Below are 26435 nucleotides of genomic sequence, written 5' to 3'. Positions count from 1 at the left end.
AAACCATGTCATTAAAATGCCTAACTTAACTTGATGGTGAAGATATAATCAGTCTGAACATCTTTATTGTCTTGAAGGTAGAATTCAGTCATGAACCACATAGCGGAAATTTTTCATCTATTATGGCAAATATTTGTTTTTATAAAAAAAAAAAATCTATTTCACAGCATTTCTAAGCCAGACTCTAATTCAATTGTCTCTACTAAACAGATGAGTTTGAATTTCAGTGCAAGCAAGTTTGTGTAATACAGCCCATGGTTCATAAAATTTCATTAGTCTGAATTCAAAAAAATCTTACAACAGGATGCAAAAAGATGACTCAAGACAAAGTAATGCATTTCAAGAAGCAGCTGTATTCGACTATAAAGGCATTTCTAATCCAGTGTCTCTAAGCTGTTTTCTTAATATTTCAGTGTAAAAAGCCTAGACTCTATTAGAAAAAAGAAACAGTAAACCCAAAATAACATTTCATAAGAAAACAATCATTGAAAAAAAGGAAAAACAAAATCCCCATTCACCAGTCATTTCAATTAAAATAGAAACACCATTTAATTTTTGCTAACATTTTCCCTCAAAACAAATATATATTTTCCATATATATATATTTATATATTTATTCTCAAGGCAGTTGGTCATGGACAAATTAATTGACCTCATCATGGCCATTTTTCATGTTCCAAAGTTAGAAAACATAGCTAGAATGGAAGAAAATAACTAGCGGAAGCACAGTGTAGGACCACTGCACTGGCCAACAAATATCTCATTTTGAGTGAGAGGGAATAGTCTGTCAAGGCGTGTGGCACACAGACACACTTCCTCTGGAACAAGTGCAATGCAAAGAGAATACATTTCTCACACATCATAAAACTACAACACACTCCTCTTTCACAGCACTCAGGTTGTCCATCAGATTCCCTTTGCTTGTCTCCTCTTCCTCTAACTTCTCTATCTTGCAGCAGTAAAGGCTTGTGTTGTGCTGTTTTAGTTCTAAGCCATTGCTGGGAGCTGAAAGTCCACTTGATGGAGAGACACTGCAGTAATCAAGGAGTTGGGGTCTCTGATCCATCCTTGATTATTGTTGTTTTTCCACCTCCAACTACCATTAGAGACAACAGCCTACTAACAGATGTCTGAACTATCTGTAGCAGTGTTTGAGGTTGAACAATTGTTTGCAAACTGAGAAAGAGAGAAAAAGGATCCCAGCATCTTGCTATTACAGTAAAAATGTGACTAATACATTGTCCCTGAATACTGAAGACTGCTCTATCAGTAAATGCTGTGTCTGATAGCAGAAGGGAGAAGAAACAAGTAACAGGATTTCTGCAGAAAAGAGGGTTATGATGAGTGTACATGACAACGAATTGGAAGAACAACTATGGCTGTAGCTATATGCTTTGAATTGGTTCAGAAGTACAGAACACAGAGGACACAAGGGGATGGGATAGATGGGATCACTGCCGCAATGTTAGTGAGTGATCATCAAAAGTGCCGGATGGTGATGCGAGGAGGTCCCCCGGGTTACATGAAGTGAATATGCATGATGTACACACAAGCAAGGATGCTCACATGTGTTGGTGTAAGAGAAAGAGAAAAGAGAAAATGTGTAGGAGAAAAAGAGAAATCCCTGGGCTACATGGGAGGGCGCAGTGGAGGAGAGGTCCCAACGAGCCTCAACCACCTCCATCTATCACATCCCTCCTATACACCTGACTCGCAGCAGAACTATGTGCTTCTCTTTTGCAGCTCCTGAATAAAGGCTGTGAAACAGGAGAGGAGAAAACAAGCATTAAGAATCCAAAATACTGTATAGTGAAGCAAAATTAAAACTTAATTTTTATTTTTTTTATTTTTTAAATAGTCTTACCTCCGATAATTTCCTCCTTGACTTTTTGTAGTTCTTTCCGCACCTCCTCCAGGATCTCCTATAGATATTGATAGACAAACAGATTGTCAGTCATGGGGACACAGCAGTTTAACAATCAGTGCGTTTACATGCACCTTAGTAGCCAGTTTACTGTAAATCCATGTACACAAGCAATAGGTCTGTAGTCAGATTTCTCCCCTACCCCAACCTCATTTTATTATTTTAACTGTATTACGATAGGAGACACTGTGTCGGTCCTGACTTTTAAATTTTATTTACAGCACAAATGTGTCTGAACTTAATAGTCAAATGTTCAGTGGTGGAAACCGACTTGTGGGGGCTTATATGTGTTAGTTTCAGTTTTAGTCCGGCTTTGGATGAACTAATTTTAAATACAAGGACATCTCACTCCATGTAATTATCTCTCCTTTCATCCAGTCTTTTGTCATGCACATGCAGACTTGTAAAAAGCCAATTAGAAAAACTTACCTGTATAATGTACATGGCAGAGAAATTGCATTCTACAGGAGAAATCTAGCTGGGCAAATCAGGTTTCTATAATCCCTTACCCCTATTACAGAAATCTGTATGACGAAGAAATCGGTTTACTGGAGAAAGCCGACTCTAACCCGTTTACTTAAGTGGATGTAATCACGCTCAGCTCACAGGTTCAGCTCTTTTGGTCAAGAACTGATGTTGCTGCTCACCTGTTTCATTTTTTCTAATTCTGAGTCATCCATTCCACCTGCATCATTACTGTTTCCTGTAGGCTTTGCCCTGTAAGAAGACAAGAAACAGACAAATATTTGTCTGTGTTTCACAAAAAGCCAAGGAGGTCCATGGCATTGACAGGCCAACTATCAATCAAGCACATGACCATACTAACAGAGGGACGAAGGAATAGTGAATAGAAAGTTGCATAAATGTACACACACCCAGAGATGACATGAGGGTTAACCTATCTAAGCTCATCAACCTACCTTTCTGAACTGATATCAACCTTGAGGATGCCAATAATTAATGTAGCTGGTATAAATTGAAATAAATCTAGCTGGTGCTATTCTGAAAACATAATTTGATTTTGCATACATATAGCATATGTACTGGGTGGAATTTATCCACCTTTTAACAACTACAGTTGCATACACATGCCTCAACCACAGTATATAGACAAGACAAGCTAAGGCATCAAAGAGAGCTGTAAAAATAGAGTGTCAGAGTGTGGTAAAGTTTACCACAAGAGGACAGCAGCGCTCAGAAGTGACGTAAAAATAAGCATTAATCACACGGTCAGGCTTCTATCTTATTATTCAGTTTTCAGAGGTAACACACTCAGCTGGTACACCTATACATTCCTTGGGTGCATGCCATTCTCTGATCCATTAGATGGTGCTATCAACTGTAAAATATGCTACCCCAGTAGATAGGTTGTAGTGATGCTCTGCTAACCTAATGAGAAATAAAAGCAAGGGGAACTAAGGTCATGAGTGAACAGGACAGCATGTATACCTGGACCCTTGGGACAATGAGGAAGTGGAGTCCATGCTCTTGGGGATGGAGTTATTCCTGTTAGTGAGACACACACACCATCCTCTTAGAATGGAAATGGAAGACATTCACACACAAAAGTACACACTTGTCCACAGGCAAACATAGATGCACACATGTTCACACAACCTCACTCACACAGATGGAGAACCACTCTTAGGGTGAGTTCAAACATGAGACGGCAAACACCTGGGGGTTTACAGATGTACTGACAATGGCAGCGTGGAAATAACTGAATCCTGGATTACCTGGTCATAGACGATTTCTCCCAAGGTCTTCTCATGGTGTCTGCGAAGGAGAATGTATAAAAACATGAGTTGTTCACGTTCACTTTGTATATTACGTAAAATGTATATCAAAATAAATAAAAGGCAGCATGCTACAGATAAAAATGCTCAGTTCTCACCACTTTGACCTTGAGGCTCTGAATCATCCTGTATAGAAAAGACCGAGACCTTTTGTTAAGAGTGACTCATCCTCAACCTGCAGTGTCGGACTCGGACCACATATAAAAACACATTTGTTTCGTATTCTTTGCAGAATTAAAAATAATGTGACAAAAAGCAGACCCTTACATTATCCTGTGTCTTCAGAGGTGGCTTCTCTCCAGTGTCTGCAGCTTTTCTCCTGATGGAAAGAGGATTCACTTTAAGTTATGCCAGTTACAGTTACATACACTGGACATTTTCTTTGAAGAGTTACACAATATATACTGCATTTTAAATATGACTATTAGTCATATTTAAAGAAAGGGCATAAATGAAGATCAAAACTACTTCATATAAAAACCTGAAATAGAGTAAACTAATTGTTTAATTGAGTGTGGGCATTGTATATTTGATCTGACTTCAAACTTGTGATGTCACCCACCTTCGTGCCAAGATGGCACTCATTTCACCCATCAGACCACCTCCTCCGCCTCCGCCTCCTCCTCCTCCTCCTCCACCACCTCCTCCTCCTCCGCCGCCTCCTCCAATAGAGGAGTTGCTGCTGCGGTTGGAGTCAGCTCTGCCTATCGGAGTTGCAGGGGCTCCGTCCTCCTGCTGAGGGCAGCAAATAGCAAAAAGATACAGAAGAGTTCAGCAGACATAGTGTGGGCATGATGACTCAAACACTGACAGATACGGGCATCAACACTATGCAAGCAGGAACAACTCTAAGATTGCATCAGCACAGCAGCAGAATTTAGTTGCATAATTAGAAAAGCACGTAATGGATTCAACTATAATCAAGTATACCTTGACTTCAAAAGCAGCTACAAAGTAACAGGACTGTCAAAATCCACTACACTATAAAAGTTTTATTATGTACTCACCTTGGCTACTTTGCGGAGTTTAGCTCCTGCTAGGGCCGCCGCCAAGCCCCCTCCTCCTCCAAGTCCCCCACCATCATTGCCACCACCTCCTCCTCCTCCTGCAGCAGGCAGGGGTGGGGCCGGCGGAGGTCCTGAGGGAGGTGGTCCCGGCGGGGGAGGGATACCAGCAGACGGAGGAGGTCCGGGGGGTGGAGGAGGGGCCGGTGGAGGGGCGGGGCCTCCAAGGGCCAACGGTGGAGCTGGAGGAATAGGGACTAAAAAAACAGAGGAGGGACCATCAGTAACACACAAAGTATTTAGCAATAACAATGTACCAATGACAGTGTGATGCAGGTGCACTGTCATGTAACTTAGAAAAAGTAAAGGTCCAACACAGTTGACAATCTTGAAAGGTTGGCGAAATTGTTGGTCTACAAACCAAAACAGTGATCCTAAATCGTAATGTAACATGGCCGATTCAGAGCTTTGGCGCCTAAAGATGGCCTGTGCTAAAACATTTTATTTTAAAATGTATTTTATTTAAAAATGTATTTAATTATTTTTTTTAAAATTTACATCGCAGCATTATGAATCACTAGGCTTTCATTGCACAGTCTGACAGGCCTCAAAATTGGTATCATAAAGTCTGACACCGATTTGGACCCCTCTCGCACAGTATGCAAAGGGCCTGTAAGATCACTGTTATCGCAGTGTGTAGGGGCCTTAAGAAATGGTCATCACTGTGTTCACTCAAGGAAAAAGCCTGAAATATGAGGAACTACTAAGACTGGACTGTATTGTAGTTTAGTGCAGTTATGCTGACCAGCCCAGGTGTTTCCTGACCTGCAGCAGCATGTCTTTCTCTGTCCAGTCTCTCTCTTTCCTGCCGCTCCCGCTCCAATCTCTCTCTCTCCTGTCGCTCCCGCTCCTGCTGTTCCAATCTCTGCTGCTCCAACCTACATACAAACAAACACATCTGTCAGCGACAAATACATGTAAACGTGCTCAAAATAAAACAGTGGATGAACAGGACAGATAAATGAGGCTGAAAGTTATTATATTTTATCCCCAATTAATATGTAAATGTGTGATTATTTATGCCACATCCATTGTTTTCGAACAACTATCTAATTATAGTATTTGGCACTGGTGTGGAGAGCTATAATCAGGATTTGTATTCAATGTATTGACTTTGGTAAAAGGATGAGAGGTGGATTTCATAGCTTCTGATTAGCCTACCATTGAAAAGTCCACAGCTGGACACGGTGGCCTAATTCGAGCTGCCTCAGTTCACTACTGCTCTCTCCCTTCTCCCCCCCAACACATCTGCCACTCACAACAGCTGTATACAGAACAGCACACATACAATGAACACATACACCCCCACTCAAAAATGCATAGCTCCACACACATGCCCACAATCACACACACACAAAGTGAGAGTTGCTGTGATTTAAAGCACAGCTGAACGACTTAGGCAGAGTGAAGGAAAGGGGGAGGGGGAGGGGAGATGACGTCCATATTTCTTTTTTAGATTTTTACAACCATTTCATACTGATGAATATTGTGAACCTATGTTCATCAGACCTAAAAGCAGTAATGCAAATAATATCCACCAACACCTGCCTTTATGCTAGATTTTAAAGGTTTCAAAGGCTCCCTAAGCCACAGTACTTCAACAGCCACTGGGACAGACAGTCCCTCTAGCCAATCACAAAGCCTCCCCAACTGTGCAACATATTACCTTTTAGGCTAAATGAGATTAAAAGGTTAATGCCCTGTCTATGCAGGCGTGCATGGTGTTACCACAACGGGTCTCGCTGTAGAAACAGATAGATGGACAGAGAGAAGGTGGGGTTGATGTGAGAGGTGTCCACCTTGCTGTCTTTTTAACCTTTAACCTACAGGGTTTAGCACTGTCAGGCTAATGCCACCAAATCCTCTACATATGCAAGTGTGCAAACTCCTGCCAACAGGACTACTACAAAGCCAAGACAGCTTGACTTGCTATTGATTGTTATCTTAACTAAACCAAAAGGCGGTGTAGTCCCTCATTCGTCCAGGAGTGTTCTATCGTAGAGAAGGTTTCAGTCGTAGTCATCTGGAGACTGTTTTCAGAATCAAGACGTTTCGGCTCCCATCCAGAAGTCATTCTCAATTGTGAAAAAATGGGAGCCGAAACGTCTTGATTCTGAAAACAGTGTCCAGATGACTATGACTGAAACCTTTTCTACGATAAACCAAAAGGGTTGTTCTGTTAGAAACATAAACTTCACATGGCCTCACAGAACAGCCAACTTGTCTAAATGCTAGAACAACTTGCTACAGAAAATCTACTTTTTAAAACAAATACTGTCATTGCTTATCTCTGGTGCCGAATTCAGCCTGCAGACTCAAGAAACCTGGCAAGTATGTCAGGGTTATCAGCTGGATACATTACATTTTTTGATTAATCAGGTCCAGGGAACATCCAAGGGGATACACAATATAATGTGGCCGGCAGCGGTTTAGTAGAATTAGCAAAGTAGAATAAAAGTGGTTTCCATTTAGAGGAAGTCTGAAGGTACCTTCGCTGTTGTTCAAGCTCTTCTGGGGAAGGTCCATTTGACACTGGGCGCGGGAGGGTTGCATAGCCTGCCAAAACAACACAGAAAACATTCTTAATACAAATGAAAAAGATTATAGAACATGGGATAAGACATTGCTGTGAATGGTTTTATCTGCTCTTGAACAATTTATGAATTAGTTTTTTGTGACACTCTTTAAAAAATTTTAAATTTAAAAATGCCACACTGTACCAGATTTGTTTTATATTTATATATCACATTTTTGTACAATGAAAGAGTGTTCATTCTGCAGAAAACATTAGAATAACTTTCCAGTAGCTGAGACATGGATTATGGCAGAATATTAACAGGTGTTATGGACCAGAATAAACAGGAGAAGACATTAGTAGTGGAAAGGAGTTGGGGTTTATATCACATTAGAAAACCATTGTTACTTGACATATGTGATCTGAGTCAAGAATTCAAATTCTATTTAAACTGCATGGAAAATGGAAAACCAAAGGGTACCAATCTTGCATAATAATATGCAAAACCATACCCAGAGCCAGCACAGACACAGCATAGTGCTTTTTAAAAACACACAAGACAAACCAAAACACAGGCACAACAGGATGGGCCTTGCTAATGCACCATGTTTTCTTATTTTCTCAGACCACTAATTTGTTTTTCATGTGAAAGTCTTGGTGAATCAGGTTTGCTCTTAAATTTGGTGCATTTTCCAGGAAATCTGTCATAAGTAAATGCCCAAACAATGCTACGTAAAAGCAGAAAACCACAGTCACGTACACATTAAAACTAGTAGTCAGAAAACATTCATCAGCCTTATTAGGGCACAATATGGGAGTGGCATGACAGGTACCAATCTACTGATGTGGATCAGCAGAGGGGACCTAAAAAGAGATGCTGTGCTTTCACATAGTCTGGAGAGAGAGCTGCCAGCACTAAAGAAGATCCAAGGCATCACAGTCAGGCATCTTGCACATTTAAATCATTTCTATGATGGACTGTTTTCTCTGTTAGTCTAGACCAAACTGTTTTGACAACATAATAAAAAATATAATACTTTTCCAATCCTAGTAGTAGTGTTTTATTTGCTAGTCCGTGACCTTGAAGTTGTCACAAAACATAAGAATTTCTTCATATATATTCATTAATACCAAAAGTTCTAAATTTGAGGATATGACCAAAGCTGTATGTAGAAAGGCTTTCATGAATAAGGCCTAATCAGTGGTAAGCAAACAAAAATCCATGAAGTAGTTACTGATGCTGATGGAACTGGGAATCTAGTGAGAACTCATTTACCTGCATCTGCTATGGAGTTGAGCACCTCCAGAGCATGAGCCATGCCATTGGCAAATAGAGCAGCATCCTCCTTGCTGCCAAAGTTGAGCCCCCACACCTGCCGGGCATCCCTCCACTGGTGGAAATTGGGTGTGGCCTGGTTATACTTGAGACCTCTCACGATTGGACAGTTTATAACCACCTGGGGAAGGAAGAGGACAGATGATCAATACAAGGAGCCTTTTGGTAGAGATGGTGAGAAAAATTTGTACTTGAGTGCTTTTTGTCTATATTCAAACAAATGGTGACAGTTCGCAAGGTCAGATTTGAAAATATTAAACCGAATCCAAACCTGCTGGTCAGAAGTTTAAAGTAAATACCCAAAACCGGTCAAAGGAAAAAAAAAAAAAGAAAAAGGGGGTAGCTTCTGGGAGCTGTATCCCTCACTAGAAACTGGGAAAACTATTTAAAAAAACCAACAAACCCACATCCCTGCTTATGCTTAAAATTATAGTGTCCGCTTTATGTTTGTTGGATTGTCCTGGTTTATATTCCACCCAGCAGGTGGCGTGAACCAGGAGGAAAAAAATGTCTGGGTTTGAGCGGTGCCTGAATGTGCTGACACGCCATTTCACTATTTGTTTAACAGCCTCTGGATTCCACAGAGCAGAGAGGAGGAGAGGAGACCCTGTCAGGGTGAATATCATAGCGGGCAACATGAAAAGGGACAGTACCAAGTTCAGCTGCCACTGCAGACAGTGGAATTATTAAACTCTCCACAATCCTGTCAAAAGGCAAGAAAGGCAGGTGGGACAGACTGAGGATATGACCATAAACACATTAAAAATCAGGATAAAAGGAGAAGCTTTGATATCTTTTAAGTGAAAGAAAGCAGCATGTTCAAAAAGCCCTAATGCCTGCAGAAAAACCTTAATACCACGGTTCCACTTGTGTTTTCAGTGCAGTTTAATCATACAATCAGGCTGGGGCGCATAAAACTAATGGAAAAGACAAGCGTAAAAACATCACAAAGTTACTCTATATGCAGACAGCCAGAGAGAGAACAGGAGGAAATGGAGAGAGAAGTACAGAGAGAAAATACAGCCACCTTATATTTTCTCTCATTAGCTCCTCTGTGCACCACTCAGCACCAACCTAAACCAAGTTGCATGTCTCCATCCAACACAAATATAGAGTCCTTATTGGGTATCAGGCTTCTCCCTAAATTGTCACAGGAAATGGTTGAACAGGCTAACTATCTCACAGGAAACATCATCCACTTTAAGACTTGTCTCTGGGGAACACTTTAGAGTCTTGAATGTTTAAAGAAGGAGAGACACTGAGGCAGCAGGGAGAGCAGGGGCATAGTCAAGAATAGACCCACCCAAACTCAGTTTACAGAGGTTTATAACTTGGAATCTGCCCACCTTTATCTGGTGACATCTGGTGAGTCATAATCTGGCAATAACGACAAGGAAACCCTCTTTGCTATCCTTTTCTAGCATGCCTGTGGCTTCTCAGGTTTGAAGGACAGTCTCCTTTCTCACTATGCCAACATCATGCCCAAAATTAACACTGCGTGTTCCACAAAAAGAGTGTGTTAATATGTATTCCCTGTCAGTCCACATAAGGTGTTAAGCAATAATTATAAAAACACGGACAAAAACCCAACCCATGACGTGTGTGCATGCAAAAGACCATGGCTAATTCTTGGCTGGGCAATTTAACTAATAATATTATCTTGATATTTTCAAGCTTCTGACAATTTAGGATATACATCTTGACATCCATGTATGTATTTCTAAAATGGCTTTACAAAATGATTTTTCTTCATAACAATCTTACCATCCTTTAATAAATGCCATTAGTTTTACTCAAACCAGAACCAAAATGTAATTAAAACACAAACTTACATTCAAAATAAAGTAACCTGGGTCTATTTACCAGTGAGGTAAATGAATACAAGGCAGAACTGTATGAAACCAGGTTTTGGCTAAATGACTGCAAAGCTACAAATGGCCAACACTTGAAATCATCACAGCATCCCAACATGGAGTTCATCTGTGAGCTTGGTATTGTTTTCCCACTTCCTCTCGAGCATTTGCAAAATTGTTCTTTATATGTTCTCTTATTTGCAATGTGTAAAAACACTGACAGTAACTACTGCAACTGACAAGATAAACAAAGTGAACAAAAGTGTCCTGACAAGTTAAGAAGTTTCTGCAAGGGAGGGACAAAAAATCCAGTCTTAGCACACTCTCCTAACATTTAGATTTATGATGAAATGAAACAAACCAGTAAAGGCGATGCACTCTTGCTAGTTCAGTAGGTCATCCGGTTTTTTGTAATGCTGGAGCCGGCTGTACTTGTCTTGCTGGTACACAGTCCAGGCTGTTATATATGCATCAAAGTAAATAATTGACTAAATGGATGTACTTAAAACAGTCAAAGAGCAATTAACAATAAGTCTTCTTAGGTATCTCCAATAAAACTATCACTATATAGAGTAAATATTCTCTGTAATCGTCCAGCCTTAGTGTGTGGTATCACCATGCATTGTACGGTGTAGGATTGTGACAATAAACTTGATTTGATCAGTGATTGTGAATGAGTGGGAACATACAAAGACAGACTGTCTCACACTTACTTGCTTACTCATAAACCCTTAGGCCCCCACAGGCGAGCACAGACGCCCGCGGACCACATGACAGACACAGATGAATGAGCCACACACGCACACACACACACACACACACATACACGCGCACACTTCCGGAGGCAAAGTCACAAAGTCACACACGCCCCAAACACACAAAGTTTGTCAGACACACAGTGAGCCCAAAGCTGGCAGATGTACCTGCTGGTCTGTCTGCATCTTGCGTCCCACTATCCTGAAGGCATTGTTGGTGGGGTTGTGATAGATCTGGACTCTGCTGAAGGACTGGGGTCCAGTACCTGCTGGCAGCCACTTCTTATTGCCATCGTCATAGATCATCACAGTGGCCCGAGCCTGGCAAATACTCGACTCACTGGAAGACAGAGAGCAAGACAGAAAGAGCCAACATTCATTTGAATTGAGTTTTGAGAGTACAAAGGTTACAAGTGAAAAAAAATCTCACTTGGGATGCAGTTAGTAAATCTGAGATCTTATTTGTTCCTCTTTCAAAAAAAAGGTACTGGCAACCAAGCTTCATGTTTAAGACAAAAACAGTATGAGACAAATCTCATTATATGTATAAAGGCTTTAAGAAGTGCTTCCTTGTAGCCATGAAGAAAAGAAAGAAGCTTTTGGGTGTACCACAGAGCAGGAAGTACTGGCAACTGCAAAACGAAAATATAGTTGCAAAAATGAAACCAGAGGTTTATGACAAAAAAGGTATGATCAAGTATCTTTGTGGTCAAACATTTGGTTTATTTTTGTCTGGTGACAGCCCTGAAGATCTATGGAGATTAATAGATCTTAATGGCTATATCTAGAAGATGCTGACAAAGACTCACATTTCTTATCTATTTTGCCCCGTTAGAGAGGTTTGTACTTAAACTACAGTCTTGGAGAATCCAACAATTTTACACTTGTACACATATAAAATAGAGCTGAAACAAAATGATCTTGCTATCGATTTATACAATATCTAATGACAAATGCCAAATCAGATTACAGGCTAATATAATGTAAAAGATGTTTTTTAATATTTAATTTGGACAAAATACTTTTGTTTAACCACAGCTTAATATCATTATTTTACCACTTTGAAATGCTATTAAAGTACGGTATGTAGTGTGGACTGCAGCTAGAAGGGAAGAAGCAAACAGAAGGGGAGGTGAGGAGGAAGTAGAGAAACCGGATAGACAAACGGACCACAAACACTCAGTCTCCACTATAAATACATTATTTTAGAGATGAGATGCTGAATGTTGGAGTTTCTGAAATTCATATAGTGTCTGGCAAGTTGTCAGTCAGAGAACTACACCACACTCTCTGGCTTGATCAAAGAATAGGACATCCTTTGGCATGCGTGTCACGTATCACAATTAAGGCTGCAACTAATGATTATTTTCCTTATTGATTAACCTGCACACTATTTTCTCGATTAATTGATTGCTCTATAAAATGTCACATTTTCCTAGTTGACGTCTTCAAATGTTGTTTTGTCAGTCCAAAACCCAAAGATATTTAGTTTACAATTACATAAACAGAGAAAACCAGCAAAAACTCACACTGGAGACACTGACACTGATTAATCAGTTATCAAAATGGTTGCCCATTAATTTTTGTGTTGATAGACTACTCGATTATTCGACTGATCACTGCAGCTCTAATCATGATTGTGTAATTCAAGCAGTTTAGCATCTCTGCAAAGAGTAGTGTAAGAGTAAATAAAGGGTAGAGTACGGGATACTTATTACCTCTTGTGTATATGTCAAAACAATATGTTTTGACATATACACAAGAGGCAGGAAGTGAAAGACTAAGAGAAGGAATGCAGCAAAGTGTTGATTTGAGAGGAGAAAAAGATTAGTTTGATGCGAAACAAGATGGGAGGCAAGACAACAATGGAGGCTGACAAAGACAGGAAGTTGTGCCAAGCTCCGCCAAAGAGACAAGGCTCTGGATTCTTCCACCTGCTCTACATCAACCTCCACCTCCACACACTTTGTAAGAAAACATGTGCTGTGAGATCAACAAAACATTTATTTATAGTTCCATGCAGGCAGAATACACACAAGTTACAACACATTAAGGAATGCCTGCATATATGCAAGTCTGGGTAGCAGTGTTAGAGGCTGCAGAGTGCGTGCATACGTGTTTGCATTTCAGACACTGAGATCGAAAGTAAAAAACAAATCATTCATTGTAGAAAAGAAAACCACAATTTTATACTACAACAAATATGGCCCATACAAGTATGAGGTTAAAACTGGAACTAGTACAAACTAATAACAGTAAGTACAGAACATAGAGGGGAACACAGACAGAGGAACAAAAAGGTGGCTGACTGTCGATTCCAATTTTTTACCATTCCTCCCCCTCCTCATTTGCCCCCCTATGCTCTCCCCATAGTCCCCTAATCCATCTTTTCCACCTCTCCCCCTCTCCCTCCATCTGTCTCGCCCGTGATACAATCTGCTACTTCCTGTGACACAGTACCAAAGCCACAACCCACTTCCTGCTAACAACACTGCCTAATAAGGACGGCCTCAGCCTGAACAATCGATGTGCAAATACACACACACACACACACAGGTCCTATATTTTCCTACAAGTAGATAAGACTGAAATTCAGTCCATGTTAACTGGAAATTATACTTTGCTTCACTGCTGACAGCTACAGTATGGCAGCTAAATGCAGAAAAGGAGAGAATAATGAGCAGAGAATTAGGATTTGAAAAAAAAGAAAGTGTTTGGGATGCTTGCTCCTCTCCAACCAGGAACTACTCAAATTTTTAGGCCTACAAACATAAACCTATAAACTGTGAGTATTCCTGGTAGAAACAGTGAATACCTTTTAGCATTAACTGTAATCTGTCTGTGTAACACATGGGAGTGCTTTACAATTTCACAACACATCAGATAGCTTTGGGTTTGCTGTCAATCATAGAAAAGTGTATATAAACTTCAAAACGCCTTCCTGTGATTGTGTTATTTGGTACACATCTTATAATAATTGTGCCCACAGGTTGGTTAGTCCAGTTTTTCATAGTAACTTTCTCTCCTCTATGCTTTTTGGCAACCTGTAGCTACAGAGTTTTTTGCTGTTGTCCTGCACTTGACTTATATTCTGGCAACAAATCTGGCAGCAATAAATAAGTTGTCTGTTAAACTCTTTGTCATTTATGTGTCTGCATTTTTTAAAATGGACAAACTTCGCACATTCCTCTTAACATTTCATGAAAAAATCTTTAGTCGAGAGGCTTGTAAGGACGAGGGATCTAACCTTGGACAATGTTTGGACAAGTTAGAAGTGCTGAGTGAGAAAGGACTTCTAATATAAACAAAAATGTGTAAATACAGATAGTGGTGAGATTTGGGATGAAACTAGCTGAGGTAGGGACCTCAGCATTAGAGGTTATTTTTTAAAGTATTTATAGTCTATGCTAAATTAGGGAGACTGATGAATTGGTCAGGCTGATATATTGGCTAATTTTAGCTTACTGCAAATCATATCTGCATATATGTCAGCTGATAAATAACAAGAAATTGCATTACAGAAATGGTAAAAATATGTTTGAGATAAATTCCATTACATACTTTGTCTGCCAAACAGCACAGACAAGTTTATTTTTAATGTAGAATGTCCCACTTAGTACATATGTTGGTCAAAATCCTTTTAAAAACTTGAAGGGATCCTTAATAAAAACGTTTGTATATGTTCTGCTGAAGCTACACATTGGAAACTAAGTCACATAACTATGTGACAATGGCGTATAAAGAAATAAAGGCGAGAAGGCACTCTGGAAACGGGCTCAACGTTGACAGTGGCCTTAAATCCACACTCAATGCCCAGCGGTCACTTCGAGCAGGTTAAAACCACCTCAGGATGGATAAATTCTGCAGCGCTCTCTGATCTTGTCTGCATCAAGCACGCTGTTGATGTGCGGCAGAGAGGGCTTATGGGAACTGGGAGGGGACAGAGACTTAGGACTGGGAAATGGATGCATATTTAATGGCAGAGAAAGCGAGGGCTCAGGAGTGAGACTGAGAGTGAGTGGCTGCATTATTGATAAAACTACGGACACTGAGACTCTAAAAGCATGTGTGGCACACGCGCATAAAGACAAGGACTTGCACACACCCTCGCACCTGTCAACCTGCCAACACGTGTGTCCATGTGCTGAGCTGGTCCACTGTGTAGAACAGGCTGCAGAAGACTCGTGGCTGGGTTTCACTGGACTGTGTTTTAGTACTGGAATAAACCACAACAGGCGAGGTCATAAAAAAAAAAAATCTATTCCTGTCCTTCCTCAGACAAAGACCACCAGTCCACATGTGAGGACACTGAAACTGGCTGTGGACTGGAGCTAAGCTAACTAAGTGACCAGTTGACTTAAGAGGTTTTCTCTTAAGCACAAATAGGTCACTGGCTGATGCTCTGGAATGGATTTGAGCCACCAACCTTTAAAATACCTCCAGCAAAGGACTTGCCTAATACAAGGCTTCAGCACAGGAAATGGTCACCAGGATGACATGCAAATAAAAACAGAAGCCAGTCTGTCTTCACTTGTCATTATTACAGCCAGAGTGAGTTCCTCATCCCTCCGTGGTTTCTCCGTCAGTGAGGGGTTAACAGGAAACCGGTGTGCGCGGCAGGGGCACATGCTCTGTTGGAAATGTCTGTATAAGGCTGTGTTTAGAGCTTTCCCCCAAATGTGCTAGCAAGTACAGTCAGGCCCGGTGACTCTGTCTCTTCCCTCCTCCGTTTACCTGACCCTCCCACCACGCTGCCTCTGCCACTCTTCTCTACTTCCCCTCACCATTCGCTCTGAATCAAATGATTTAACCAAGTAACAAGAGGACTGTCGGGAGATGCCTCTTGGTGGCATTCATGCAGATATATAAATTAATATATATAACATTACATAACACTGCAGTTCATATTTATGTATGGTGCAGGGAAAAGAAAACCTAAAGTACAGTGAAATGGATAGGAGTACATTCATCCTGTGTATCTTGAAATGGTTTTACTAAGCAAAATGGCAAACATGGCATACAGACATCAGTCCTGAGGCTGAGACAAGACACACTGAAGTTACACATTGTTGTCTAGACACTGCTTAGAGTAATGCTATTTGTCTCTGCATCCATCCCTGGCTCACTGTCCCTCCTAATTCATCAGGCTTCTTTCTCCTCCAACAGTTCATAATACCACGATATGAAAAGCCTTTTTTTGCCCTCACAACTACAGCCAACTATCATTTTCTAATCATGTGCAGGCTTTTTGAGTTATTCTTGCCCTCAGGATTAAGTGTCTTTCTCTGTGGTAAACAGACAGCAAGCTATTGCAGTCGAACAACAATATCCATGCAGCTTCATGTCTCACGAATAGAAGAATGTTTCCCCCCCCCACAGCTTTGACAATTGATTCTCTCACTCACACACACACACACACACCTCATAGCCAATTATGAAACGCAAGATGAGAAACTGGTGTCATTTTTGAATTAGTAAACCTTAGGTGGCCGTACTGCACCTTAGATGAACAAACAGTGATTCATAACTTATTTGCTTCTTTCCCTACAGTAAAATGTCACATTAAAACCAGACAGAGAATGACAATAAGTCACTTAATAGTGCCTGTGTGTGTAACCAAACCACTTCCTCCCTCTCCTTCATGGCCTGATAAAAATATAGATCATATTTCACAGATGATAGTCATGCTTGATAAATATTGATATTGGGAAAAAAATGCATCAAATTTAAATGACTCTATATAATGTGTAGAAGAACAATGTTTTATGTATGTTTTTCCAGTAATAATTTACAGGTCACTTCCACAGTCAACTGTTATGGTCAACTAAAAATGATTTACTGCAGATCAAAAAAAAATGTATTTGAGAAAATGAAACCTGGGCTCAAAAGATTGTAATATGTTAAGGTGGATATATGCACACACACACACACACATATATATTACACATGTATATAGTGAGAAATCATTCATAAGTTAGTAGTGAAACTTTCCCTTTCCACCACAGCACCTGGATAGTTGAAAATGAAACACATGCAGGAAAATCACGTTCCAAACTAATATACGAACTGCAGACAGAAGTTAGAAAAGGAAGTATTTGTTGTGAAGAGGTAACGTTGGCAAACATAGCACGTGCCAGTATGTGAATTCTCCTCTGTATACAAAATTCTGGTTTTAGGGGAGCTTATTCTTACTCCTGCAAAATGGCAGCTTCAATTACCTAAATACCACAGGAAGAAAATCTTTTACTTCATGAAAAGTGAGAAAATGCAGAACATTAAAAGAGGAATTAAAATGTAGAAAGCCTGTTAGTATTGTGCTGCCTCATTACACACACTGAAATGAGGTCATGATGGTGGTAAAGTACTTGACCTCTGATGCTGACTCGGACATGGGGAGTCCACACAATAGCCTGTTGACGCTGGCCTGGTCATCTGACAGTACACTGTCCTCAAACCACCATCGGGCCATGTATACAGCTGTTATGATGTTTAGCTGGGCCCACATGACATACTCTCTGAACAACATACATCTCATGAAACTTGTTTCTCAGGTCAAAATTCAGTGACTATCATTGACAGTAAAAGTGGGTGCAAGATAAGCTGCAAAGTACAGTTCCTGTTGAGTTGTGAGAGCCAGCCTTCCCATAAATGTTAATATGTAGCCCGACGCCCAAACTCGAGAATAAACTTCCCATTGATGCAGCTTATTTTCGTCAAATATAAAAGGTGGACGGAGAACACAAACGGATACAGGAATCTAAACACAAATGCAAATTATTCTGAGGATTCTGCTGGAAGTTGTCATATATGAAAGAAACAGAAAGTAAATGTCGAATACAAAAGTATAATCTTCAAAAAGGAAATGAAAGAACTAATTTAGGGGACAAATGTTATTTATTAATAGCCTTTCAGAGGTTCGAATGAAATACATTTTAGACTTTTGGAAAGCAAGTTGTTTTCCTATATTAAAAACTAAAAAAGCTTTTAGACTGAGGTTAGGGCTGGAAAAGGAAATTTCTACAAGCCCTCCTTTGCTTTATTCCTCTGCTAACTTCACTCCCTCTTTTTTTCCTTATGCCTGTTTCTTCTCACACAGGTCCTAGCATGCTGCTAAAGCACACAAATAGACACAAACACACACAAATAGACAGACACACACAAATTTGCTGCAGGCTACTGCTTTCTACCTGCACAAGTCAGGAAACAGAAACAGGCATTGAGGCTATTTCAGCTATTCATAAAGCTCTTCTCCTCCATATCTTTGTCTGAATGGAGTCAGACATTTTCAGCTGAAACTCCTCTACCAAGAAAACCCCTCAGCATTCTTTGAGCGCTGACTCATCCTTTGCCTGGCATCGTTTATCAAGCGTTGTGGAAAAGTTGAATAGACGTTTGGCCAAGAACTTTCATTTTGTTGTGTGACCACTTCAAGAGAGGAGATAAATTCCTTCCTGCTTCTGAGGCAGTGTCGGGCTGTTGTGTGTGTGTGTGTGTGTGTGTGTGTGTGTGTGTGTGTGTGTGTGTGTGTGTGTGTGTGTGTGTGGTGGTGGGGGGGGCATGACAGGCACACTCAATGCCCATATTTGGGACCATCTCACCTCTGTCATCCTCACTGAGCTCAATTCCTTTTACAGGTTGGAGCACATCCTCCTCGACGGGCAAGGAGGAGGCAGGTCTACTTTTACTGAGGAAAAACTCCCTCCCTCTTTCTCTGCTGCTCTGACTTGTACACTCTTTCCTTTGCACTACGGAAGAAATGTCTGAGCCCAAAGTTGAGAAAAGAGAAAGTTGAGAAAAGGAGGAAGGCAACACCTAATCGTATTTCCTGCTTCTTATTAACATTGAGGTATGAATGTGTAAACTTTGACTTTACATTAGTCTACTTTGCAGATAGTGGCTACTTGGATAATAGTCTCATTGGACCTGCCAATTTTTGGCAGGCTTGCGCCTCTTCCACTCTCCACTACCTCTGTCACCTCTTTTTAAAATCCACCTACAGTACAATACACAACACCCACAAAGCTAATTGTCCAGCCATCAGCAGGACACAAAGTTTATGATGGAAAACAAACTGTAATCAAGACTTTGAGTGCTCTTGAAGACCTTGACAATTGATTTTTGCTTCGCACATGTGAAAGCTTTACCACCAACAACAAATGAGGCCTGTTACTTGATAACTAAACAAACTTCAGCTAATTCTTTGCACAAAATGATTATTTTTATTTATTTATTTATTTATATATATATATATATATATATATATATATATATATATATATATATATATGGCGTAGGGGTATATATATAAACTGGCACACCCACATAGTCATGTTTATTCTGTTAATGACTGAAACTATGTACAAACAAAAACAGCACAAGTAACATTCAGGCCAATGTTCACCCGTGACTGAGCTTTGAGCATTAACTATTTTAAAATGACTCTTTGATAGTCCTCTTTTGACTACTCATTTGACCTCAACATCAAGTTCCCAACTTAAACTTGTACTATTCAAATAGACCAGACTGCTGCTTAGACAGAATGGTCAGAAAGAGACAGTGTGGGAGCTTCATGCAGCATCAGGACAGCAAAAACTGTTTCTGTAAACAAGATTATGTGCATCGCTATTCATGCACAAAAATGTCACCCATGCAGAAAATGGTTCAGTCTTTAACTGAAGAAGTCAAAACAGGTTCTCAGGTTGTCCTCTGCAGTTTGTCCTTTTCAGTTATAAAACCTTGGTTCATATCTGGTCAAAGTCTCCTGTGGCAATGTTACCTTTCCTTACTATCCAGAGTTCAAGTGGTGCCTAATGATAATGCAAGAAAATCATCTCCAATACTGCTTTATCTAATACAGCCTTTGTGTATCAGCAATGACCATCTCAGATAAGTGAAGTTAAGATCTGAGGACCTGAAAGATAGGAATGTTTAAGATGGCTGACAGCATAAAGCAGTTTTTATACTAACAGGCATCCATTACGCTCCATTAAGCAGTGGACTCCTGATGAACCGAATGTATCTTTGTGCCCATTAGCAGTGCTGACCATACAATATATCACTCCAGCATTTCTGCCCACAACAAGCTTCGGTTTCACTACGTAGTTAGGCCCAGGCTCTCCATCAGCTGGGGTGATGTCACTCCGTTTGGCCACTGCAAAAAGACCACAGGGTTTGTAGATTTGTCTTTTACTTTTACTTCAGCGATTTATATACATCTGGTGTTGTGCCCACTGTGGCTATTTCCACTGCCTAGAGAGACAATTGTCCAATCAGAGCTTTGTAGAAGGGATGGGAAAAAAGGTGATGTCATCTTCCTTAATTTTTAGCTAGCTTCTTTGCTACATCCATGAAAAATAGCATTGGAAAAATGGCGAAGTGTGGATGAGATCAAGGTAGCTGTACAGGTTTTTGTAAGTCAACTAGCGGATATCCCAACTCTTAAAATCAAGATATTTCTTACATAACTGAAACGGCTACCACAGCTTCCGTGATGGCAGAAAATTACCTTGGCAAGACAGATGTGTCAGTTGATCCCGATTTAGATCGACTCTATCAGAGATTTTGCCATACTGTTTAGACCAAGGTAGGTATCCCTTTAATATCTCTAGTTGTATTAGACCAGTCAATGAGGACCGCTTTATAGCCATATTGGATTTACAGAACATTTAACATTGGGGCTGAAATGATTCCTCGAGTAACTCGATTACAAAAAAATCATCGATTCTAAACGGCATCATTCATCGGCCCAACCCTAGCCCAGAGAAGAGACAGGCCAGAGAAAGTGACAGTAAGTGTCCATGAAAACTCTTTACAGTGTGTCTATTGTAAAACTGATCTAGCCGACCACAATAGCACGACACCTATGCTTCAGTATCTCAGCAGAAAGCATAATATTACTGTCTTATTTTCTCTTTTGCATATTTACTATTACTCCTTAATAAAGCAAAAGTATTTCTTATCTGATTACTCGATTAAAAATTGGTAGAATACTCAATTACTAAAATAATCAATAGCTGCAGCCCAAATTTACATAATTTTGATGAAGAACCATGATTTGTCAGGTATTTAATTATTGAATCAGTCATAAGCAGATTCAGTCCAATCTGGTAATTTTACCCATTAAGTTCTTATTTTAGTGTACGGAAAATGTATATCACAATAGGGGTGCAGCTAAGAACCATTTTCATTTTTGAACAATTGATCAATTATTTATTTTGATTAATCCACTAACTGTTTAGTTTATGAAGTACAAAAAGAGAAAAATGCCCATCCAAATTTTCCAGAGCCCATCGTGATGTCTTCAAAATGGCTTGTTTTGTACGACCAACAATCTAAAACAGAGATATTCAATTTACAAAGATATAAAACAAAAAAAGCAAAAAATCGTCACATTTGAGAAGCAGGAACCAGGGAATGTTTGTCATTTTTGCCAAGCTCAGTGAACAACTAATTAATACGGGTGAGATACATGACCAACAAGCTAGTTAGGGTAAAGGTTAAGTTTAAAATAAGTGATCACAGAAGAAACAGTACCATACAGATAGAACATAACAGCCTAGAGGCACAATTAAAGAAGAAAAACGTCGGCCACCAAGGAAACTTGATTTGTCACCAAGTAGACAATAGTAGGTTTTGTATGTTGAGCAACTCCTGTAGCAAAGCGTCTAATCCAATAGGCAGGCTGGCATAATGGCCTATTTATGAGCATGGGAGGTGGGAGGACCAAGAGGGGTAAATAGTTTCACGGGAGGGGGTTGCGGTGATTGGGTGTTGTGGGAGACAAACTCACAAGGCAAGACCGTTTTTATAATGGAGAGTGTGGAGTGATGAAGCACACAGGCTTTGTGATCATTTAGTCACACCAACTGTACAGCGATGCACTGAGGAGTCTTTTGAAGTGCATATCAACATGCAACTCTTTATGATCCATGAAATAAAGCCATTATTCTTAATCCATTATAGATAAGAATTCCCACGAGCACACCCCAATTACCTCAAATTGTTATTTCTTCTGGGGCGCAGGGGTAAGTGTGGATATTCAGAGGTCCTTGGTTGAAAAACAAATTTAAAAAGGCTGCTTATGTTCACACTAAAAAGTGCAATAATTTAGAGTATGCAGAATGTCTCATGTAGTCGGGTACAGTTTGCAAAAGACAATGAAGGTGAATCCGAAATGTGTCTGTCTGCTGAGAACAATGCCCTAACCATAAAATATCAGCATTAAAGTGAAAATTGAATGGATCTTTGAGTGCACACGTATTTCTTTGCTTAATATTTTAAATTTTAAAATGCATGTTTGTAACATTGATTGCAAACAGTCTGGATGTCTGTTTATACTCTGCTACTGACATCAGACTTCAAAAGAAAAAGAAGAAGAAGAAAAAAAAAAGGACTGTGCAAGGGAATTAGGAGAACAAGATGAGACATGAAAAACCAGCATCCCAACACACCAGACACACTGCTATGAACATTACACAACACAATGGCATGGATGTGGTGCTATCGCAACACCAATGAGTTTCATCTTGTTATCCTTATATGGACATATGCAATATTATTGCCAAATGCCTTTAATAACAGCTACTGTTTTGTGGGACATGAGGTCAAGAACACTGATAGGAGGAAGAAGATATGACAGCAAAACTGCAAAGATTCACTGTTTGAGTTGCATTCCTTTCCATTTACTGCCAAGGCAGAAAAAGAGCTGGAGCCAAGACACAAAGGAGACTGAGGGGGAGGCCATTTCCCCGCATTTAAGACTGATCAATAATAAGCTCACGCAAGAGTCTAAGGAGAAAAGGGAAGGAGCCCAGTTTGGCATCGCTTCCAGGCATGCAGAGCTTCTAAACTGAGCACAGGGAACTTGTCAGATTGCAAACAGTGTGTTAAGCACATGCATTACACCTGTCTGTGTGTATGCTCACATCATCTGTGTTAATTCTTGAGCCTGAGGCAGCCATACTGCCGGTGTCAGATAGGACAGGTCTTTTACTCACAGAGATCCAGCCAGTGAATCACAGTGGGAGACAGGAGTCACCTCTGACAATAACAGTGAATAACAGTGAATCATAATGCAGATGGATGCACTTCCTATGCCACCTTACCAAAGGATAAGATAAGTCTGAAATGTTGGTACAGCGCTCTAAACACAGTTCATCGTTCACCGTGACAAAAAATGTGGAAGGAAACTGGGGAGGAAGTTTGTAAACATGAGCAGTGAAATTCTAAAATTTCCTTATCAAAAAAATATACTCAAAAAATTACATGTGTGTTTCTTCTCCAAATTTCACAAAAGCATCCATTTCTATTTGGGAGCATCTGCTACCAACCGACAGATGTGCACTGAAGGTGGGGAGTGGAGATAACGCTGTATAAGTGGAATAGCAGGACGTTTCTATTGACTGCAAATGTAAAGGCAGCTTAAAAATTGGGACTGGCATTACTGAACCATTTTCTCAAGTGGGTCAAATTGTGGAACTTTTGACCAACTCACTGCACTTCTGTATCAACATTCACATACCACAGACAATGAACACGAGTGGAGCTGCATTCCAGTCTTTACCTATTAAACAAGGTGACATGATGTGAACTGGCCACAATGGAGGGACAGCAGGAGCAGGATCCAGATAAAGTAAGGCCTACAATCGTCACCTATCATCTGCTCTGAGACACCACTTTGAAGGGCATGATCCATCCAAAGTGCTCGACACTTTAATATCTACATTGTGTGTTTATGTTGCAGTCTAGTTGCTGCAGTGGTTTATGGTTGGGGAAGTGTTTTTTGAGTGCAGCTGAACAATTCGACAATAAAGCAGTTTGGTTATCTCATTGTATGATGTGTACTCATTTTATTATGTACCAGGTATGGGTATCGCAGGTATGCTTACAGCTATATCAAGAGAGAAAAATAGATGCCATTTTTTCTAAAATTATTTCTTCTGCTTTGCTAGCAAAAATTCATAGTGAACTACCTACATATTATGTAAATTATGTTGACACTGTAATCTTTGCTGATTATTGCATTTACAATTACAATGAATGGCCTTATTAGCAGGATATGTTTAATGCATTACTGTGACTGTGGCAGGATTTCAGGCAGCTCAAGTGGCTCCTGTTTCTGCTGTAATCAGTTACTATGCAGAAATATGTGCAAAACAAATACAAACCCGAGACCAACCCATGTGCCGAGCTGAGATATATTGTTACAGAAAGGGCAGCGCAATAGGTTTGAGATAAAGAACTGGTCACATAGGTCATCAGCCCTGCACCGCCGTAGTCTGCTGTACCTCACGGTCCAGAATTAAACCTGCATTTGTCAAGCTGTCAAACGACAGAAGTTGTTCCTTGACATAAGTGGAGTGCTACTCTGTTTTAATGTGAAAAAGAAAGAAGTCAGCCCAGAGAAGCACCAGCCAGGAGTGGTGGCTTCAAAGCATGTAATTGCTGACTGCACAGGCTGTGACAGGATGTGGAATTTGTGGACATGAGCTTTCCACAGAGCAATTTTGTTCCCGGTGCAAACCTCTGTACTCCCAGAGGGAGAAAAATTGTAGAAGAGGGTTAGGTTTTTAATGTGTGGCTGTGGAATGCATGACATGATATAAACAGCAAATGCGTTTGGGGCAGCAGGGTAGCCAAGAGGTCATTGTGCAGCTGAAGGAGCCCCCTGTATAGAGAAGAATCCACCCTGCTGCAGTGCCTTTGAGCAAGCCACTGAATGCCTTTCACGTGTTCTATAAATTACCCTGACCTCTGACTTTAGTTATAAACACACTTTTGTTCACTTGAGGTTTCTATATCGTCCTTTTTTCTGCATGTCAGTGGTTTGATTTCGGCACATGCACAATAACACTGAACTGCTGCAGCCAAAGGAGGAAAACTAGAGTCAACATGGAGTGTTTGAAACAGATACAAAACTACGCTTTTGTAATCGGACCTGCTCAACAACCCCAACTTGTGACTACTTTCTAGCCACACTTACAGGTAGGACTGGGCTTTCAGTACGGCCAAGAATACTTTCTGATACACAAACCATTAAGTTATTCACTAGCAAAGGTCACAAAAAACCTGCTACACAGTGTCATGTGTGTCCCTGTAGGTGAAACAACACCCAAAACAGCCAGAAGCTCAAGTTATTTCTGAGTGAGAAACACGATTTAATGTGTTTGAAACAGCTGCTGGGACGATTAAACTGCTAGGCTGACTCCAAAGAGACATTATAGGGTCAGATTTGAACAGTCGCCTTTGTGAAACTAGTGGCCGAAACACAAAATGTAGCCTGGAAACACAGTGAAGATGAAGGGATTTGAGCCGCTTTACCCACCTCATTGTTCGGCCAGAGTGGAGGTCCTCTCCTCGTAGGCAAGTTTGGCTGACTTCAGAGCTGAAGCCCGGCTTTAAAAGTCAAACTAGTGAGATAAAAAACTGAGAAAAATCGGCGGAAAAAAACACATCTACACCCGCAAACGGGGTAGCCACTAGCGATATAAAGAAGCACACCTCGACGATTTCCTGGTTGTGTGGAGCGGGAGAGGAGGGGGAGAGAGCGCATACAGTAGTTAGTGGAGCGGGCTTGTCAACTCCAATCACTAGCCTACATTGGTTTCTGCCAGCTACAGAGATGAAGGCGAGAAGAAGCGGGGCTACACCAAAGCCACAACGTCTCTTTTCACACTTTGAGTTGCTTTACCGCTCTGTTCCTGGAGATTAAACCCGCGTGTCTGCAACAGACTTTGCTCCGCTCCCCCGGTCGGTCGGTCGGTCGGTGTACATTTATTGGAGCCTGGCCCAACCCGCCTGCTTCAAAGTAGGCTACGATCCCAACGATGGTGCGTTCATGTACACCTCGTAAAACCCCCCATTTAGTGTTTTTCAATCGGTGTTTCCTTGACTATTGTTGTTTGTGATTTATCTTAGAAGTCTAGCAGTAGAAAGCTAGAGAGACTGAAATTAGAAATATGATAACCAGTGGTGGAAAGTAACAAATACATTTACTCACTGTACACTGTACCTAAGCACAATTTTGAGTGTTTCCATTTTCTGCTGCTTCAACTCCATAACATTTCAGAGAGACATATCTGCTTTTTACTCCATTACATTTATTTGACAGCTGTAGTTGTAGAAAATTTTACATTCAAAACATATCTTACATATAAAACATACTATCAGCTTATAAAATATGGTGCATTGTTA

The 26435-nt window shown here is 40.4% G+C and overlaps 1 protein-coding gene across 2 annotated transcripts; it reads right to left on the bottom strand.

Moving 5' to 3' along the window:
* Positions 1-333: 333 nt before the first annotated feature.
* On the bottom strand, positions 334-26071 carry vaspb (vasodilator stimulated phosphoprotein b). Of its 2 annotated transcripts, XM_044201621.1 has the most exons (14): positions 25567-26069; positions 11412-11583; positions 8576-8756; positions 7274-7340; positions 5550-5662; positions 4728-4981; positions 4283-4455; positions 3988-4039; positions 3819-3846; positions 3661-3700; positions 3374-3430; positions 2572-2641; positions 1865-1922; positions 334-1757 (listed from the first exon to the last, which is right to left on the bottom strand). In XM_044201621.1, the coding sequence occupies exons 1-14, from the start codon at positions 25569-25571 to the stop codon at positions 1723-1725; spliced, it is 1305 nt and encodes a 434-aa protein (XP_044057556.1). In that variant the 5' UTR covers positions 25572-26069; the 3' UTR covers positions 334-1722. The 2 variants fall into 2 exon arrangements, with proteins under 2 accessions (XP_044057556.1, XP_044057557.1); XM_044201622.1 differs by lacking the exon at positions 3374-3430 and having other exon boundaries at positions 25567-26071.
* Positions 26072-26435: the final 364 nt, after the last annotated feature.

The sequence above is a fragment of the Siniperca chuatsi genome, linkage group LG7 (genome assembly GCF_020085105.1).
Source record: "Siniperca chuatsi isolate FFG_IHB_CAS linkage group LG7, ASM2008510v1, whole genome shotgun sequence".
Taxonomy (NCBI): domain Eukaryota; kingdom Metazoa; phylum Chordata; class Actinopteri; order Centrarchiformes; family Sinipercidae; genus Siniperca; species Siniperca chuatsi.
This window is presented reverse-complemented; position numbering and strand designations above follow the sequence as displayed.

Coding starts and splice junctions, on each gene's coding strand:
- vaspb (XM_044201621.1), bottom strand. Junction 8,757..11,411: donor AGATGCAGACAGACCAGCAG/GTACATCTGCCA, acceptor TTCCTTCCCCAG/GTGGTTATAAACTGTCCAAT. Junction 7,341..8,575: donor CAACTCCATAGCAGATGCAG/GTAAATGAGTTC, acceptor TTGTTTTGGCAG/GCTATGCAACCCTCCCGCGC.